This window comes from Falco punctatus (assembly GCF_963210335.1).
Source record: "Falco punctatus genome assembly, chromosome: 12".
NCBI lineage: Eukaryota > Metazoa > Chordata > Aves > Falconiformes > Falconidae > Falco > Falco punctatus.
In genome coordinates this window covers 27,826,600-27,845,298 of record NC_137592.1, presented here as the reverse complement: position 1 = coordinate 27,845,298, position 18,699 = coordinate 27,826,600, and the positions used below count along the sequence as shown (strand labels likewise).

The window sequence follows — 18,699 nt, the reverse complement described above, 5'->3', positions numbered from 1 at the left end:
GCCGGCTGTCAGGGCTGACAGGCCCTGCCCCGCCTGTGCGTCTCGCCCCCCGCTCGCCTGGCCTGGCCGGGCGGGGCGCGGCGCCCGGCGGTGCCGCTGCCTGAGGGGCCGGTGGCGGCTGCCCCCGCGCTCTGGCGCCGCCGCCGGGTAGAGCCGCGGTGGTGGCGGCGGCCGGCGAGGCGGGGGCCCCGCTTCCGCCTCAGGGAAGTCGTGTTGTGTGTGTATGTATCCCCTCTCAGGGGAGAGATGCCGCGGCGGGCTCGGCGAGGGGCCGTGAGGCGCTGCCGCCTCAGGGGAGCAGCGCGGGGAGGCAGCGAGCCTCTCAGCCCGGCACTGTCGCTGCCTGCGCTGTGGGTGCCTTTAACAACGCCCCTGCAGAACTGTTACTTAAGGAGAGAGAGAAGATTCTCGGCTTGTAAGGCTGGCCGTGCCGGCGGGAGCCCTCCCGCGCCGAGCGTTCCCCGCCAGGCACCGCGCTGCGGGCAGGGCCGCCGCCAGGCCAGGCAGCCGGGCGGGAGAAGCCTCCGCGGCCCGCCCCGCCTGCCTCCGGCCTGCAGTGGTGTTCGCACAGGTTTAGCTGCCCGTGACATCTCTGCCCCTCTCCAGTTGTGGGGACAACCTGCTCAGAAGCCACCGCAGACGGTGTCATGCAGCTCGCTTGTTTGAGATCGGGAACAGGAACCGCATCTTACAGCAGCTCCTTAAAAGGCACTTTGTTCCAAAGGTAAGAGGTGTGTGCCTGTAGGGACTAGCTATCGTTTGTCCAAAATCTAGATTTCTATAAGCTGGCTAAAGATACTCAACTACAACTCAACACACCTGTGCCAAGGTCTCAGTTTTCTTCACTTTCTGTGGTAAGATATTTTACAAACTTCTTTGACAAACTCCTCTGTGAGAACTAATCTCCATTTAATCTGTCCTTGCGTGTTTCTCATATAATATTGACTGTGGGCAGTTCAGTTACAAAGATTACTTTATGTAGAAGTTGAATGGCTGCTTGCTTGGAGTTTTAGTTGTCCATAAATCCACTCAAAACAATTTAAGTCAGTGATAAAAACAACAAGAGGAAGTTATCACAAAGTTAATTATACCTTATCTATTAATGTAATAAGAGTATCTTGAGGTTTGTGATGCATTGCTTAAAATTTATTAGTAATAACGAATAAAAAAGGCTAATACATACTGGCAGCTAACAGCCCCATGTGCGAAGGTGCAAATGTAAAGGAAATAGAGTTCCTACTAGAACATGTTTACAATCTAAAGTAATAGAGCACAGGCTCTAAAAAGCATAACAGCTGTGCGAGTATTTGTGTTTACATGCATTTTTAGTCTGTGTGTATTAGGATGTGAATTAGAAGTGAAAAAGGGAGCAAGTAAAGGAGAGATGAAAGTTTATTCACAGCTTTTGCTTCCTTAGTCACATGACATGAATTTTGTAGACTTTGTGAGGACTGGTGCAGCGTAGGAAGTAAAACACATTTAGATTTCAGCAAGGCATTTTGTCCTTGCAGGGGATGTTCAGTTTTACTTTTTACTCAGTGAGTACTTCACAATAAACCAGGAAGTGCATTTGAGTTACCAGTGCAGAAGCTGACTGCAAAATTGCCAGGGTCACAAACGTTTCACTCAACTGCTTTATGTAATGTTTCTGAAAATGTTCCCTTCTTGTCGTAGTTCAAATATTAGCACTGCTATCCATCATTTTGCTAAAAACCTTCTCATCCAGAAGGATCTTGCCAAAAGAACGAATGGGCCTGCTGATAAGAAAGGTCGCAACTGCCAACAGGAGCACAGGGGGAGAGACAGAGTACCAGGAGTTCGGTACACAGAGGCAGGTCTACAGTACTGCAAAATGCATATAGGTTTGTAAATGGTCACAAGTTTCAGTTTGGTAATTAAATAGAAGATCCCAGATTTATAAACTAAACATTCCATAGCAGCCAAACAAGGCTTAAACAACTAAGAAAAATATTAAATAGAAAGCTTTGGAAAATGTAATTGCCTGAGTGTCCTGGAAAACAAAGTGGTTTTCCTATTTAATCACCGAGTCTTTCTGGTTTAAGCAGTCCATACAACAAATCCAGATTTATGAGGTCTTCAGCAAGCTAACAGTTTTTCTATCTGACCTTTTCCCTTCTGAAGGGAAAAAGAGATCCACGACCTAGCACATCTTCAGCTGACACAAAGCTAGAAAAAAATCCTAGAGTGGCTGGTTGTTCAGCAACTTAACCTAAACCACTTGTTCGTGACAAATGTAAACCAAAGCTGGCAGCACATGCTCATCCAATCAGGAAGATGAAATCCAGTAAGGACAACTGCAGGAGTGGAGAGCACACGGGCAAGTGAGCTGGTCCAGGTACAGTGTCAAAGTAGCACAGGAATGCAGCTGGAGAGTATCAGAATAGTTCACAACTAGTAGACACGTTGCTGTGAAGTAGTCCAAACTGAATTTTCTTAGGAATGAAATAACCATCTCTCACTATAATCTGCCAGTTACCTTCTTAAAATCATCAGGAATGTGAAGAAATCAGGTAGTCTTCACCTGTCTGAAGGCACATTTAACTGCATCCTGTGTCATCCTAATTTCAAGAGGCTCTTGATACTGAAAATTCCTTAGGCAATCTCAGTGCATCCCACAATTAACTGTTAGAAGATCTCAGTAAGAACAACCAAGTTTCTCTTCAATATGGTCTTACCTTTTATGTTCAGAAGTTATGTGAAAGCATCCTCATAACATTAATGAACTTCTGCTTAAATTAACGTGCTGTCCTGAGCAAGTATCAGCAATTGAAGAAGTTACCGTTTGTTTCCGTCTGCTCTTTAATCTGAGAAATTTAGTGTTAAGCATGTATCTTTCTTCATTCAGGGCTTCCACCTGTTACATCCATTAGCCCTTGTTTAGAAGGTGCTTACATACTGCATTTACATACAGCTTGTTCAATTTGGGGAGCAAGACCCAGCTGCAAACAGCTTTTCCATCAAAAAGTACTGTTGTGGTATCTGCCAATACCATTTTCAGTACGTTCACTAGATATGCAAATTTGTAAAAAATCCCCAACCCTACTATGAAACAAAAAGCAGTGTACAAAGCAAGCGGCTGGTTTTAGGGGAAAAAAAATGAAAGCTTGAAAAGAAGGAAAGCTAGCCTCAGTAGCTTCAAGCTATTTTAAGAAAGTAACTGTAAAACACACTATTAGCTTCTCTGTCAACCTTGAGCTGTTCAATTTCAGCCCTTGCTACATGTACTAAAACTGAACACTGGCTGCAAATAAAATGATTCTTCATGTAGGCTCATCAAGTTACATCTTTGTCTCACTAGTTTGGCATTCTTCCTTCAACAGATCGTGCAGACACTAATCGCTACTAACCCTCTACTTTTTGAGGCCGATAGACCAATTCACATAAACATGCACAGAAATGTATTGTCAAAAGTGATTTAGTTTTACTTCAGCCTACTTATCAGCTTCTTAATATATTGCAAAATGCATACTTTTTTAATAACGAACAATATGGTGTCAGAAATTAATGTTCCAGCTATTTTGTCATTTGGTTTTCTACATTCTATCTATTCCAGTCTGAGAGCCATCTGATACTGATGTCTCCCTCGCTCCCCCGGAAGTGAAAAATGAAACAGCGGCGTACCTTTGTTGTGGCATTTCTCAGAGTTTGCTTGTAACCGTCCCCACTTACCCCCTTCAGTTTCATGGCCCTCATTCAGTTTTACCATACTTAGTAGCACACAGAAGATCAGGATGCACCTGCAAACTTGCAGCGCATGACTTCCTTGAGTTGAAGGTTCCAAGTTGGCACCGTTCACCGAGAATGTTTCATGTGACAATAGGCTGCTGTTGTTCTTTCCAGCTCAGTTTACGCACAGCTAGAGATTCACTAACTTATAAATAAACCGTACTCTTGAATAACCTGAAACAATTTACGTATTTGTGAAGGGGGAGAACTGTTTGCATCTTCTAGAAGTGAATAAAGAAACTAAAGTGAAACACATGAAGAGATGTATGAATAAACCTTTTCAGCAAACCCAAGTCACAGGTTTATACTTGTTTAGAAGTATTTAGCCACAAATACCCGTTAATTAGACCTTTACATGAATCTGTCACCATGAATGACCATTAAATTAATTTATATCAAATGATACACAGTAGTTATAGCTATCGTGCTGACCCTTAGATTCAAAATTATCTTTTAAAAGATAAAGTGTATGCCAGTATTTTTTAAACTGAACAGCATCTATCTGTCTTAAAGACCTCTTTTAACAATAAAAAAAATCTGAGCCATGGAACACCAGTAATAGCAAATAATGCTCCTTTTAACCGTTTAACCTTTCCCTCAGATAACCTTTTATCATTTCCTTGATGCTTTTCTTAAGAAACATACTTTTTTTTTTTTTTTTTAAAGACTCAAATTACCCAAGAAGTTTATTTGAAAATCAAATGTCTGCTAAAAATTAGGCATTTGCAATGTTACTTCTCATACGAGCTGGTATGTTTTAGAAGTAAAAGCTGTAGCTAAAGTTCCAGGAAAAATGTCAGTTTTCCCACGATTATGTAATATTTGACCAGATAATTTCTGATTTTTTTGGTGACTTAAATACAACCACTATGTTGTGCTGACAACCATACAAAACATACGAGAAACCTGCACTTTAACCCATGGTAGTAGTATCAAAGACTTGGAACAGCTACAAATGCAGCATTTGCGTTTTCAGTGCCATACCAAGTTAAAGTCAGTACTGCCTAAGCCCAGAGCAGCAGATGATAAAAAAAAAGAAACATAAGTCAAAGATAAAGCTACATACTTTAGTACATTAAAACAAAACTAAGGACAATGGTATTCGTATAAGGTTCCAAAAATATACAGATGGGGGGTGGGGAAAATCACTGTACACAACTCTGAGGTTGTTAAAGTGACCAGAGAGACTGAACAGTGCAAGACATGCTTTTCCAGTTACAAGCTCAAAACAGAAGTGCAAAAGAAATTAAAGCTTTGTCTGAAATGATTTACCTTTTAGGATAAGGAAAGCTTAGAGTATCGTCATCAGTGTTACAGAGAAATTTCCACCCCACCCCCGACACATACACACAAAATAGTTTAAGTTTGTCCATAATACAGTATTTCATTCAAATGATGTCCCCCTGAGCTTGCTTACTGTAGGGACAGTTTGTCTGATACTTATTAGATGTTGGCCTACGAATCAAGTGATGCATAGGTCACTTCTCAATTCTCCAGCTTTGGCTAACAGTACCTGCGATTTACAGGCAGCGAAAGTGGCAGACAGCCTGGGTTCCAACTCTCCTGCAGCTAGCGATGTGAGACCACCTCACTGTAAGAAAGTGGTTGTGCTGAAAGCAGGTCCTAAGTTATGGCTGAGGAACAAAGAAATTGCTTTGTAGGCCTTTGTGCTCACTCCCAAAGATAAGAACAATTTCAGGCAAGTGCTTTTAGTGGGCTGACTAAGCTGTACATGCATCTATCCATGCAAATGCAGAATATGGCTCCCAAGACCTAGAACCAGGGTGTGTGCGTGAGAAGACTGGATAGAAGGCCCTTCCTTGTAAGTTTACAAAAATATATAGCCAATACTGTAGCTTAAGAAGTCAGTTTTACTCATTACAGAGATCTCCAAAAAGTATTAACTACTTTTCAGACATTCCAGACAAGGTCACTTGTAACAAAAAAGGTCAAGTTCTCTAAAACAAGATTTTAAAAGTGGATCTTTCCTTCAAGTGAACAGGACATCTGTTTTTACACTTAACTTCTTAGTTAAGACTGAATTTATTTAAGATTTTATGTGAACATATGCATAAACACAAATAAGTTTACTTTAAACACATCTGCACAGAAAAAAAAGATTAACCCTTCAAAACATAACAGAGCAGGTCTGGTTAGTATGTAACTATTGCAAATCATAAGGATTCTGTGCATTAGGCCCACCCATACAGAAAGCAGGGAAAAAGTCTCAATGAAGGAAAATTACTGTTCAAGTCTAAGTGGTGTTTTGAAGAGCCAGCAGCCTAAGTGATACCATGAAGCTAGTCACAGTATCCAAACAAGCAGACCTGCTTGGGCTACTAAAGCAGTGTATCCTCCTGAAGATGTCATGAACTCCCAAGTTATTTTCTGTTTCGAAGGCGTTTAGATTTCCTAGGACAGTCTGTGGATTCAACTGCCTTCCTCCGTTTTCTATGAGACTGTTCATTTGAGCCAGAACCTGAAGAATTTCCTACTGTACTCTCCATCACCTCTCGCAGCTTGCGTTCAATCTCAGCCAATCGGGCATTCTGTTCACCTATGATTTGGGTTTGCTCAAGCAGTTTCTGCTCTTGATCTTGGAATTGTTTCTGTAGCTCTTGCACTTTGGTGCGAACCTCTGACATCTCCCGCTTTAGCGCTGTCACGCCTGTGCCATTTGCTTTTACTTGCTGATGGAGTTTGGTGACTTCCTGTTTTGAAGGGTTCTGCTTGGAGAACAGCTGCATTGATGTCAGTGCTGCAGAAGGTCCTGGAACTTCAGAGAAAATTGTGATTAATCCTCTGCAACTTTAAGGCAAAGGTAGGAATTTTGTCCCAGTTTTCCTATTTTGCTTATCCCTACTCCCCCAAACATGAACCTGAATACTGGTTGCAAGTTACGTGAACATGAAAGCCAATTTACAGTCATGTAATCTCGGAGCACAACTCAATTTAAAATACTTAAGATTTTCAGTCGTCTGGAAAACAGCTCATCATTCCTTTTCTGTATATAAGCCCCGCTCCTTTTGCTGTACCAAAAATTACGTAGGGATATTACGTTGTCATCGAGACTTAGTGTCACAGATGTTAAGTCAAAACCCCACATCTATAAATTGCTTATTACAGAATTGTTATATTAAATATTTCAACAGAGCAGTAAAATTCTGCTGTCTTAGTTGTAGACAGCTAAAGTTCTAAAACTTTGTGGTTTGGGGCTTGACAAGGTATTTCGGTTTAACTTACTTTTCTGGAAGTCAGGAATTTGTTTTCCTTGCTTCTTTTGAATCATTCTTCCTAATGCTAAAACGATCCTGGGGTTTGAGCTTGGGACTTTTGATTTTAATTTAGTTCCTGCAAATCACAAAGACTAACAGCTTCTGTATAATTTCTTTCACTTTTTCTATCATAAAAGATATCCATCACTTTTTTCTATAATTTTACTCTTCTAGCAATGCTGTGCAAGTAGGATGCAACTTTCAGTGCTACACAGACAGAATAGTCTGGAACAGCCTAGTACAGTCATCCTCCTCTTTTTATTCTCCTTTAACATGCCAGCATAAGTACAGTTATGTGACACCAAAGGGTTGTCATTAGCTAGGTTATGCTCCTCCCTCTACACAAAATAGGTGGGTTTATGCCACATAAAGCCTTGGCCTTGAAAAGCCGACTGGCATCAGCTATAGTTTTGGGCAGTACTTTCTCAACTGAGAGACTCAATGGAACTGAGGTATAATTAACAAGATATAATCGAGAGGCTGGATACACACTTATAGCTAACAGGATGGATAGGACATACCAGAAATAACAAGCAGCTCCTACAGTTAGGTCTATAATTTTTGCTTAAATTTAATTATTTATTTTTAAAAAATTATTAAGTTATCCCTTCAGAGAGTTGATTTCTCAGTTCCCAAGTGTGAAGATTTTCAGCACAGGGAAAACACTACAGGTAACTAACTTAGACTTTGGTTCACAAAATTCTGGAAAGTCTGGCAGAGTATACAAAGGATCAGTTTAATTGTTTATTTACAGACTGTTGTTTTAATTGCCTTTTCACTATTACCTGTAAGTATTTTGCCTATTAGTGCCCCAGGAAAGCAAAATATCACATACAAGTTATGTTCTATGCACTACAACAGCTTAGGCTAATTCATTTGCTGATCATCCTAAAAATAAAAGGCATCGAGCTGTCATCTCATGTGCCAAATTTCAACCAATTGCAATGATAAAGTCTCATTCATTGGTGGCACAAAAGCGTTTGTTTAATGAATACACACTATGCATAATTCTAACATACATTCAAGTGACTGTTCTTTTGGTAGTACAAAGACTCCTTAAATTTCAAAGCAAATGAATTTCAGTTAGCATTCTTAAGAAACAAGTATCATCAATATTTATGTAATAAAGCTCACATTTAAGGGAGGGAGCTTTAAAAAGATACAGTGCTGTGAATTTTTACAGAAAAACTAAATAAAACTTAACTATACGTGGGAATTAATACCTGGGGCAGTTCCTATCAGACGTCCCGATACATCTGACCCAGGCATCTTTCTTTTCAGTATTGGAACAATCTTCTCATCAAAATATTCCATAGCCATGGAGGAAATGTCCCTTAGTTCTTGAAGAACTTCATGAGCTCTCTGAGGAGCTCTTGTAGAGTTTACATACCTTAGCACACGATAAATTTCATCTATTACCTAAAACATTTAAGAAGAATTAGGATTTTCTGATAAAGGCACCATTATTTCAGATCATTCTAGAAGTGCTGGCATATGCAGGGGCTTTTACTACATACCTATTGCATACCACTGCGTGCTTTAGTTCTAAATCAGCTTTTTGAAATGAAGCGCTGTTTGTGATATATCAGAGAAGCTATACACTTGATCTACCACAACAACTCTCTTCAAACTCATGAAATAATGCTCACTGTGTGAAATTTTGTTTTACTATATCCACACTTGACTTCAAAGTTATATAATCTATATTCAGCAGAGCATTATTGTTTCTTTTTGGAAAATCTGAAGCAAGATACTTAGCCACAATGCAGAGCAGTTACTCCCCCAGCCAGTTATGAAACACATGGACTAGCAAGAATTACCATTATGTTGGTCTAAAGAGCTGTAAATATGTACTTGAGTCCACTTGTACACACCCAAAATATTTCAAATTCAGATTAAGTCTGAAATTTATTAATTTATAAAGCATCAATCCACTGCTGACAGAGAACACAAGCACCCTCTTAACAGGTTTGACAAGCAAGCCCTTTGGTTAGGAGAGATACAGCGAGATGCAGGGTGTCTCACTCATCAATTACAGTCTGAGGCAGGTCAAGATAGGAGTCCTGGTCTCTTAGTACTGAAACTACTGACACGGGTATTTCGCACAGGACTAAGAATAGTTTAAGAATCTCCTGAAAAACACGGATCTTAAGGACTTAGAATAATAGGTAAGCCAATACAGTTGCATCTTGTGTTTTAATAAAGGAAGATTAGCTAAAAAGTTGCAAAAGCCAGAACTAAAGCATCTCATCACACAACAAGCTTACAAAAGACTTCTCTAATTTTACCCACGGTATATGCTGTTAGCAACATCATCCTCAAAGCATTTTTCTGCTGTCCTCAATATAAAATCTTACAGCAGCACTGCTATCACCAGGAACCCTCACACAGTACACCAAGCCTCAAATCAGGATTCACATATTCTAACACAAATTCACTGTCTGACAGTTCCGTGGCAGCTTCATTCAAACAAAATTTCCTGATGAGAACAGTGCAGGTTGAGGGAAACCACAGACTGTAAACGAACACTAAGCCTTGAATCTGCTTGACCAAAAGAGGATCTTCAGGTGAACTGGTAATTGTGCTGACAGTGTAGTGGTGCTAGCAAGCTCATACACTAAGTAAATAATTAGCTGTTCTATCCGAACACAAACAAGGTCCTTATAACTCAGTGCCCACAGCTCACTTGACCAACTCCTGCACGCCCCAGGTCTAGATTAGTGTACTTTTATTAAAAGAAAGAGAGGACTGCCTGTCCATCTACTCTTCAAAAAAGTAAGGTGACACTCCTTTTAAGTTTTTCATTTACTATGTAGTATCAAGGACTTAAGTTTATTTGACTTTATGTTATATTACATTTTTTAAAATACATCTTAGGTATATAAAAATATAAAGTCAAATAAGCATAAATATATTAAACTATAATGTTTTAATATAATATTGATTCAATATTAAGTCAGCAAGTGTACAGAAATGGTTACCTCTTCAAGATAAAAAACCATTTCTTGCCAACAGCCTATCCTACAGTACTGAATGTAGAACTGCCTGTGCCATGCTTTGCACGAATCCAACAGCTAACCTTTCCATTCATCCCAGTGCAATTCAGTTATCTGCCCATGAAAAATTAATACCGACATATCCAAATCTTACACAGAATGATCAATGAGTACAGCATTAGGCTAATATTCACTGATCTTGTTTCAACCATGAGCTGCACCGGTTTTCCTCAGATCATGGTTTTGTCAGTTCCCTTGTGGACTTCTGTTTTCAGATCCTATAAAACAGTGGTATCTCTAAGGCACATCTCGCTTGCATAATTTATATTTTATGTTGGGGTAGTATTCTGAAACAACAGAATTGTTCAGCAGTATTAATATTTAACACACTTTATCTACATTTAAAACTAATTCCACCTACTGTACAAAAATACCGCATCCACTGTCATAATGAGCAGTGTTTCCACATACTAAATATCTTAATTCAATTAATCTGAAGTACTCAAACCCTTAAGAAAGATGCCTAAATCATCCTGATGGACTGAGTGCTTAGTGTTATATGTAGTCTAAATTACTGCATCTTCTGATGACTTGGCCTCCAGCTTTTTTCTACAATTAAAATTCAGAATTAAACCCTACACATCATATGTTTCTTGTAAAAGGTTGTATAGCATGTATATGCCACAAGTCAAACATCAGAATTAAGTGAGAATCTAAGGGAAAATGGAAATCAAGTTTAAAATAATTAATATTTAGATATAATCTGGTTCATTCATTTCACGTTGCCTGTTACAGCCGAGCATTGGCTTGTGTGTGTGTTTTCAAGTATATGGAACAGTTTCAGTGTATATATATATACACACACATACAAATTTGTCCCAGCTGTCCCAGGTTAAGTTGCACAATCTTTTTTTAAACACATATACACATTCACATAATGCAGTCTACGTTTTACCTTTCCAGGTATGAAGCAACAGAGATTGGAATCCACATATTTCATGAAAGTCATATTTAACAGAGAGAGTCTGGTTTCTACAGCAGCAAGGATGTCGGCATGACGAGCTAATGAATGGTTTCTTCTTTCTGACTCCCGTCTAGAAGACATACCATTAAGTGACACTGATTTAACAATGAATCAACAAAATGAAACTGTAAAATCGCTAGAGTTAATTTCACCCTTAAACCCTCTGAGGTTTGAAAATGTAACCACTAACATTAGTTCTGTCTCTACAGAAAAAAAAATCCAATACAGATTAAGAATCAGCTAGTAATAGCATGCTACACTTTCTTAGACAAAAATTGTTCTCTGAATAATTGCTACATCTTATGGGATCCATAAACTCAATATGTAATTTAGGACTATTTAAAAACAAGCTTTCAGTACTATAACTAGCAGTAGACACTGCATCATATTTTTATCCCTCCATATTCCTACAGTTAGTACTTCAATGCAGTTGACATAAATTTAATATATTATTAATGCTTGCTACAAATTTAGGTTGAGATATAAACTCTTTTGACAAAGGATCTCTACTTCAAGTGGCATTTACTTTCTTCGTTCTTACTGGAAAATCTGATAGCACACAGAAACAGCTGTGGTTACTGAAAGGAGAAAAGGCATTGCTTTAGTGAGAAACTATCTCCCAGTAAGGCTCACACATCAAACCCCCCTCCCCCATTCGCATGTAATCCTTGGCACTGAGAAACCTTTTTTTTTTTTAAGCAGAGTAGTAGATCAATCACCAGTGAAGGCAGTTAGTCTTGAAAAGGAATGGCATTTATTCATTCCTAGGAGTCCTTACTTGATTTGCCAGAAGAGTTGAGCAATACAGAACCCACTCTTCTTTTCTCTGTTTAAAATACCAGAGACAATTTCCAATATTCCAGTTTATAGTATATGACAACTTACATTCATCCACACTATTATTCTGTAATTAGATCTTAGGTTCAAGTTGCTTTTGGAAAAAAATTAAATAAAACCAAATGTGACTCAAATTTTCAAGATATTTAAGCAGAATTAGCCAGCAAGAAATTCCTTTTCAATATTCTGCTGAAAAGATTCCAGTGCATTTACATGTAACTACAGTTCTAACTGGTACATACCTTGGAAGCTGAGCTTTAACTTGCTTTTGACACAAGTTGTGGTATCTTTCCACCTTCAGAAATCCCTGATTCAACATTCGCTGGCAAACCAAGTCCATTCGCTTACAAACCTGTATTTAAGCAAAAAGAAAAACTTAAGGCTCAATTAAGGCCACAAGTCACTTTTACTATTATCCACACTTGCTGGGTATTAAAAGATTCTCTTATCACTTTTTCCTCCATTTCAAGAAGCAGAAACTGCAGTTGACCTTAAGGCATCACCATCTCTAACAACAATCATGACACTCCAAAAAGGAGCAGCTATGTTCCCCATGTTCACAAATTAATCTCCTGATACTGCGTAACGAGAGACAGTAGGATGAATGCCACCCATATATAAACAGATGAAATTTCCTCTGATTTTAATGGAAGTTGCAAATGCCTGTGCCTGACTTTTAACTTGGTGTCTAGAGTGATTCTGGTAGATCAAGTTACATGGTTTTTTGCAGTTTAAAAAAGAAGCTTTTAAAAACAAGAAGTCATAGTGGCTTTCTTCCAGCATTCAAGGCTTATGTTTTTGAAGATAGCCACAATTAAATTTAAAAACTTATGCAATGCAGTGCACGTGAAACAAGATTCCTTTTTGGATAAAGAAAAATATTTTCTTCTCTGATTAACAGAATCCTTTATCTGGTATGCTGGATACCAATAGCCTCCATTTTTTTTCCACAGATTTAGGGAGAAAGGACATCAATAGCTGCAGAAGATACAATAAACAACTAAATTTAAGCCTTCACAAAGTAACCAGTTATAAGGCAAAGCCAACTTGTACAAAAGTTTAAAGCAATTGCAATTCAGTTATGATGCAAGAGCTTAGTGAACCAACTGTCCTTTGAAATTGATTATTTTTTTTACTGAAATGCACAACTCCCACTGTGACCCCACTTTCCAGTGGATTAGTTTTGCCTTTGTTTGTTGTTTTTTTTTTTTTTTTTTTAAATAAACACTCCTTCCCTCTATACATTACTCATTTCATAATTTTAAAGTCTATGGAAGTTTATACCTTGAGGAAGAAGACTCTCACTTCTCCCAGAAAAGCCTACAGTTATTTTCTGTTCACATGGAAGCCACTACTTAAATACATTCTACTTTCTGCGAGCCTTCCTCTGTCCCAGCTAGTTTAAGTTCTGTAAGAACTGATCATTTTCCAACAGATCTGTATAAACAGACCATGAAGCAATTCCTGTCAATCTGTCAATGCTCCTTTGGATTAGATCTTCCTTGCTAAATAGTCAAAGGAGAAGGATCAGACAGGCCAACTACCGAGGTACAGTCTCAGCACACCCTCCCCCACTTTCACAGAATCAGCTAAATCCTCTCCAGAGTATAAAAAATAATGCTGGCCCTTCAACTACTGGAAGAAATCATCCTATTTCTTCCAAGATACTAGCTGCATTAGGGATGCCTAGATCCGATACCATTTCCGAGTACGATACTTACTTGTAGCCAGGACCTCGTACCTGCACCACTACACCACGGCTACGTTAGCTATACAGTTACTCCGCACAGGAGACAAAACTATCCCAGGCACATCGCTAGCTCCGAATTCAGAGAAGCCCGGAGTGACTTTAACCACGTGTGCACTGACACCTGGTGGCAGGAAGGACCCGGGGTGTGCTGAAGCCCTCCCACATCCCAGACACTAAACTGCGATGGGTAACACCAGCTGCGCTAGATTTTTAAACACGGGATTTTTTTAAATCGTACTCATTTTGCTCATACGCTATGCGGCATCAAGTATTATTTGCTCCAATTTCTGGACGTTACCTATATTTGTGCCAATAAACAGTCTAGAACCCAAACACCAAACAGACAACAGGCACCACCAGAAACCTAAAGTGGTGGTCTGCATCTTATTTTACCAATAATCTCTTAATTCTCAGCTGGTTCCCGATGGCACCGTTTAAACCATATGGCACCTGTATTTATAGGAGCAATATACCTTTCTTAGACACTATAGTCAGCACTCATATGCGAAGTAGCATTACTACATTTTTAAGTGTTTGTATTAGTCCAAGACAGTTTGGTACTAGCTATTCAGTGGACCATAAGAAAGCAAAAAGTTTCATTGGCTCATATTTGTCTTTGCAAATTTTTGTGAATATTTTCTTATTCTAGCCATAAAGCTGAAAGAGCCCGAGTTTTCTCAAATGTCAAGTCCAACCAGACACTGTGTTCAAATTTCAGTATTAGAAAGTTACTCCAAGACCATGTGAAAGCAGAATGAGGTGGTTGCTTCTGAGCGTGCAGACTTACATGCTGTAACAGCTTCCATAAAATAACTGATTTTCCACCTAATTTGTAAACAACTAAGCTGACACAATCTACTAGACAACTACTACCACCTTCCCTTTCCTCAAGCACATCTTATTTCTTCCACTAACAGATAACCAGTATTTATAACAGAGTTTAAAATAGCCTGAAGTATTTAGAGTCAATATATTTTTCTTAGGGGCTACACAGACACCATATTCCATAATGCCCTTCTAGGGTAAAGTATAAGTGCATGACAAAATGTTGATGACTTCAGCAAGAAGCTTTAAAATAGAAATGTCTGTAGATACAGACGTACTGAAACCAGGGGAAGATTAAAGCCGTGCTGTCCAAATGCTATCAGTCCTTATTTGTGCTGTGCAGAAAATAAGCGCAAGTTTGCTGCAGGATCTAAGACGCTTCTTTACGTGCGTCAGAATCCAAGATAACCTTTTCCTCAGAATGTTCATGGGAGGAGGTTGTGGATTGTTTGGTTTTAATCACGTTTGCTGTAGGAATAGCCTGAATAGAAGTGCATTTCCAAGCTCTTATATACAAGTGAAAAGAAACTGGAATATAAGAATCTCATTATTATCCCACTCAGGTAAAAATTCCAGAGCTTCTGTAAGTCATTTAAAAAAATCACAGTAAAAAGAAGCCTTCAAAAGCTGGAAGATAGCTAGCTTCCCTATCAGCATGCATACTAGGCTGCAGCTTGTCCGGAAGATTACAGCTTTAGACACAACGATCTTCTGGGTTTTGTTTCCCTTACCCATCAGAGGAAGCAGTTGAAATAAATACTCAAGAGGACTGAAAGCAAAATGCTGCTGCTTTTCCTCTCATTCACTTTTTCTGAACACAAGTTTGAGAACTCAAGATTTGTATCATTTCAGACAAGACTGCATTCTTAGTGCCTGTTGTTTAGTCTCCATTACTTTAGATTGACTTCACTGCTTAACCAGTAGGTGCTTCATTTATGCTTTTCCATGCAGTAACACCAGGAATAGCAGAAAGCATTATGCTCAAGAAAGCAAGTGTTTCTTTGCACAATGAGGGCCCATGCTCTTGGCTTCCCTGATGGCAATCTGCATAAGCAGGAAACATTCTTTACCTCATCCTTTGGTGACAGAAGGTAACTTACGGATCTTAAGACTTAGATTATGCTCCTCATAATGGTCTATAGAAACAATACAGGTTCCTATCTCTTATTTTAATCTGAAAAATTGCAGATGTTCTATGTCCTCCCACCCAGACAACTCCTTAGTCTGTCTTCTTGTACACACTCTAGATCCAACAGCAGTTCAACCCAAAAGATTACTTTTTTTCCCAAAAAAATCAGTGAGCTAAGGTGATGCAGAAAAAGAAAGCAATCAGGACATCCATTTCCTTCAGTGCTAGGATCCAGAGAATGCATCAGTAAGTTAGGAATCCACATTTTATAACTACACATGCATGATCAAACTCGGTTGACTGATGTCCTGCATCAGATCTTCCTACCTTCCTCAAGATGCCTTATCCCATGGAATGCCACATTCTAAAGGCTAATGAGGCTGCTTTTGGGCACATTTATGTTTATGAGACCTAAGCAATTTAATCCTGTCATTCAATTAGCATGGTCCTGCAGCGTTACCTTTAGCACAATACTATTTGTTATAAGATACACCCATTCATCTTTGATAAGCAGCTCAAGTCAGTTCTCATAGAGAAGAAAAATTTACTGTTTGTGCAAGACAGATCTTAGAGCAGGAATATACAAATGTCTCCCAAGGCTACTTGTAGCCTTTCAAAATCTGAAAGTGATGAAAATTTATTATGAATTTATGCCTAGGCATTGCTATTTTTAAAAGCTATATTTAATTCTCTGTCAACAGCATCTGGAGTTATTAAAATATCCAGTCTTTTCCTTTCAGGGAATTGCCAAAAGAACACCTTTAGTTCTGTATGGCCATCCGAAAGACCTCGCTGATCAAGCTTATGTGGTTATGAGCTACTCTTTTGACTAGGTCAAACCAGAATGGCTTTGATTCTTTACATTACTGCTGGTTAACAAAGACAGGCATTCTTAGAATGGTCACTGCCTTCTGATATGCTTAAGAAAACAGTAAGGAATTTGATGGAGATAAAGTTTCCTGGCTGTCACTGACTCAAAAATTAAAAATAGGGACAGACCAGTGGAATAGTTTAGTTTGTTTTACATCTAGTATTGTTCCATTTGTGTGTCAAAGTTGGGATTTATCACGTCTGGTTTTACGTATTTCTGAAACTTCTGAAAGGGACAGTGGTCTTCTGGAAAAATGAACTTGCAAGTGCCAGATGACAGCATAAAGTTCCATTTTACCTCTTCAGTAGCACTGAGACTTCAGCGGCTGGTTTAGTCCTTACACCACCATCTTTCCTGTTCTCCACTGCTGACAAAGCATTGCTTACAACATTAACTTAGCCCTACAGAAAGAAAAAAACTTCTACGGACTAGTGATAGCTCCCACGGGCACTACCGTTCATAAAATTCAAAAGAAAGTTGCAGCAAAGGCCTGTGTCCAGTGCTGCAAATACAGACCATGCAACACAAAGCACACCCAAAGTATGTACTTCCCTTCATTCAAACCGTAAGTACCCCAAAGCAGAGGCTGCAATCCCAAAAGGCAGTACGGTATCTTCTTCACAGATCCACTACCTACTCTCACAGAAGCAGCAAAAGTCTACAGTGGACTGACAGCACGCTAGAAAGATTTAGGTGTTGGTGTATGTGGTGCAGTATGAATAAAACTAGATTTTCTGTCTGAAGAGCTTTCAGTTTAAAGTTACAGTCAGGATGCAACACTTCAGGCTGCTGATCCAGGACATACAGAGTTCTAATTTTCTGTAGAACTACGCTTGTAATATCATCCAGTTTAGACTAATAAGAGTTCTTAAAATAGCAACAGTGCAGCCAGTGCAAGTTTACTGAGGGTTACATAAGCGATGCTTAATTCCCTCACTATTATTCCATTTACAACCTCATTAAAAAAAAGCAAGACGGCAGCTTATCATATTATGTCATAGTTTACATCAGACTTCTTATGCAGGCAGTTAAGGACTGAGATATATTGATCTCTTTGCTGACAGCTGTGCTTTTTCATCTGCGTTACGAAAGTTCAGAGGTAGAGGTAATACCTTTTATTAGATCTACTACTACGACAGGAAGAAGCAGGCGGCCTTTCAGGCAGACAACGGCCTCTTTACGTCTTCCCCCCCCCCCCTCTTTGATTTCTAGATAGGGCAGGGTCCCGGGAGCAGCAGGCTCACCGGCTCCTGCGCTCGCACGCTTATGCTCTATAGGTAAAAATAAATGCAGGCACGAGACACAATAGCCCCGCTTCCCTCCACGGGCAGTCACCAGGGGAAACACGCCTCCAGCAGCCTCGCACGGCGGCCGGAGGGAAGGCACCGAGCGAGGGCCGCGGCCCCCGGGCCCGCCCGCGCGGGGCTCACGGCGGCCCGGCCGGGGGCTGCGGGGAGACCGCCCCGACCCCCCCGCGCGCCCCCTCCCCGGCGGCGGCACCGGCCCGGCCGAGGGCTGCGGGGAGACCGCCCCGACCCGCCCCGGCCCCCCCCCCGGTCCCCCGCGCCCCCTCCCGGCCGGCGCGGCGGGCTCCCCGCGGCCGCCCCGCGGCTCCCCGGCCGGCCGGCCCGCCGCCTGCCCGCCCCGGCCCCTACCAGGCGCAGCTGGCTCGTCTCATCGTAGGACAGGAAGCTGAGGATGTTCTCGATCGCCACGATGGGCAGCCCCATGAGCGTGTTGCTCTGGGGCGGCGGCTCCAAAGGCGCCAGAGCCTCGGGAGACTCCGGGACCGGGGGCGGGGAGAGCCGTGCCGAGCCCAGGGCGCCGCCTTCCCCGTCCGACACGAGCCGCTCCTCCGGCGCCGCCATCTCGGAGCCCGTCCTTCCTCCACAGAGGGAGGGCAGCGAGCCTTCCTCTGACGACACTTCCGCCCCCGCTCCCACTGCCCGCCTGGGGGCGGCAGAAACCGCCGAACGCCACAAACGCGGGTGCCCCTGGCAACGGCAACGGCCGCGGCCCCGGGCAACAGCCGCCGAGGCGCCTGCAGGGGCGGGGCCAGGCGGGGCGGGGCTGGACTGGGCGGGGCGGAGCTGCGGCCCTCAGGCCCTTCAGCCGCCTGAGGGGAGGCCCCGAGGCGTGGCGGAGGTGGCTGGCAATGCTCTCCCCCGGTGCTGGGTCCCCCGCCTGGGGCACATTAAAACTAAATGGCCGGAAAGAAACCGTGGTGGGGTGGGTGGAGGTGGTG

The 18,699-nt window shown here is 41.2% G+C and overlaps 2 protein-coding genes across 4 annotated transcripts in view; one reads left to right on the top strand and one right to left on the bottom strand.

Annotated features, from left to right (window-relative positions):
• The first annotated feature begins 63 nt into the window (after window positions 1-63).
• Window positions 64-18,699, top strand: part of TP53BP2 (tumor protein p53 binding protein 2) — a 78,796-nt gene continuing 60,160 nt past the window's right edge. For both annotated transcript variants that reach the window (XM_080408728.1, XM_080408727.1), the window contains exons 1-2: window positions 64-724; window positions 6,470-6,568. The gene's annotated coding sequence lies outside the window, so the exon portion shown is untranslated. The remainder of the gene's footprint in view (window positions 725-6,469; window positions 6,569-18,699) is intronic.
• Window positions 4,801-18,467, bottom strand: FBXO28 (F-box protein 28). 2 transcript variants are annotated; one of them, XM_080408765.1, is made up of 6 exons: window positions 18,110-18,467; window positions 12,122-12,231; window positions 10,974-11,112; window positions 8,246-8,441; window positions 6,991-7,098; window positions 4,801-6,523 (listed from the first exon to the last, which is right to left on the bottom strand). In XM_080408765.1, the coding sequence occupies exons 1-6, from the start codon at window positions 18,320-18,322 to the stop codon at window positions 6,129-6,131; spliced, it is 1,161 nt and encodes a 386-aa protein (XP_080264891.1). In that variant the 5' UTR covers window positions 18,323-18,467; the 3' UTR covers window positions 4,801-6,128. The 2 variants fall into 2 exon arrangements, with proteins under 2 accessions (XP_080264891.1, XP_080264892.1); XM_080408766.1 differs by lacking the exon at window positions 6,991-7,098 and having other exon boundaries at window positions 18,110-18,432.

Excerpts from the sequence above, each read along its gene's own strand:
- FBXO28 (XM_080408765.1), bottom strand. The coding sequence starts at position 18,322 with ATGGCGGCGCCGGAGGAGCGGCTCGTGTCGGACGGGGAAGGCGGCGCC. Across the intron at positions 11,113-12,121 it reads GTTAAAGCTCAGCTTCCAAG|ACGGGAGTCAGAAAGAAGAA; the intron begins GTATGTACCAGT and ends TATGTCTTCTAG. Across the intron at positions 6,524-6,990 it reads AATTCCTGACTTCCAGAAAA|TTCCAGGACCTTCTGCAGCA; the intron begins GTAAGTTAAACC and ends TTTTCTCTGAAG.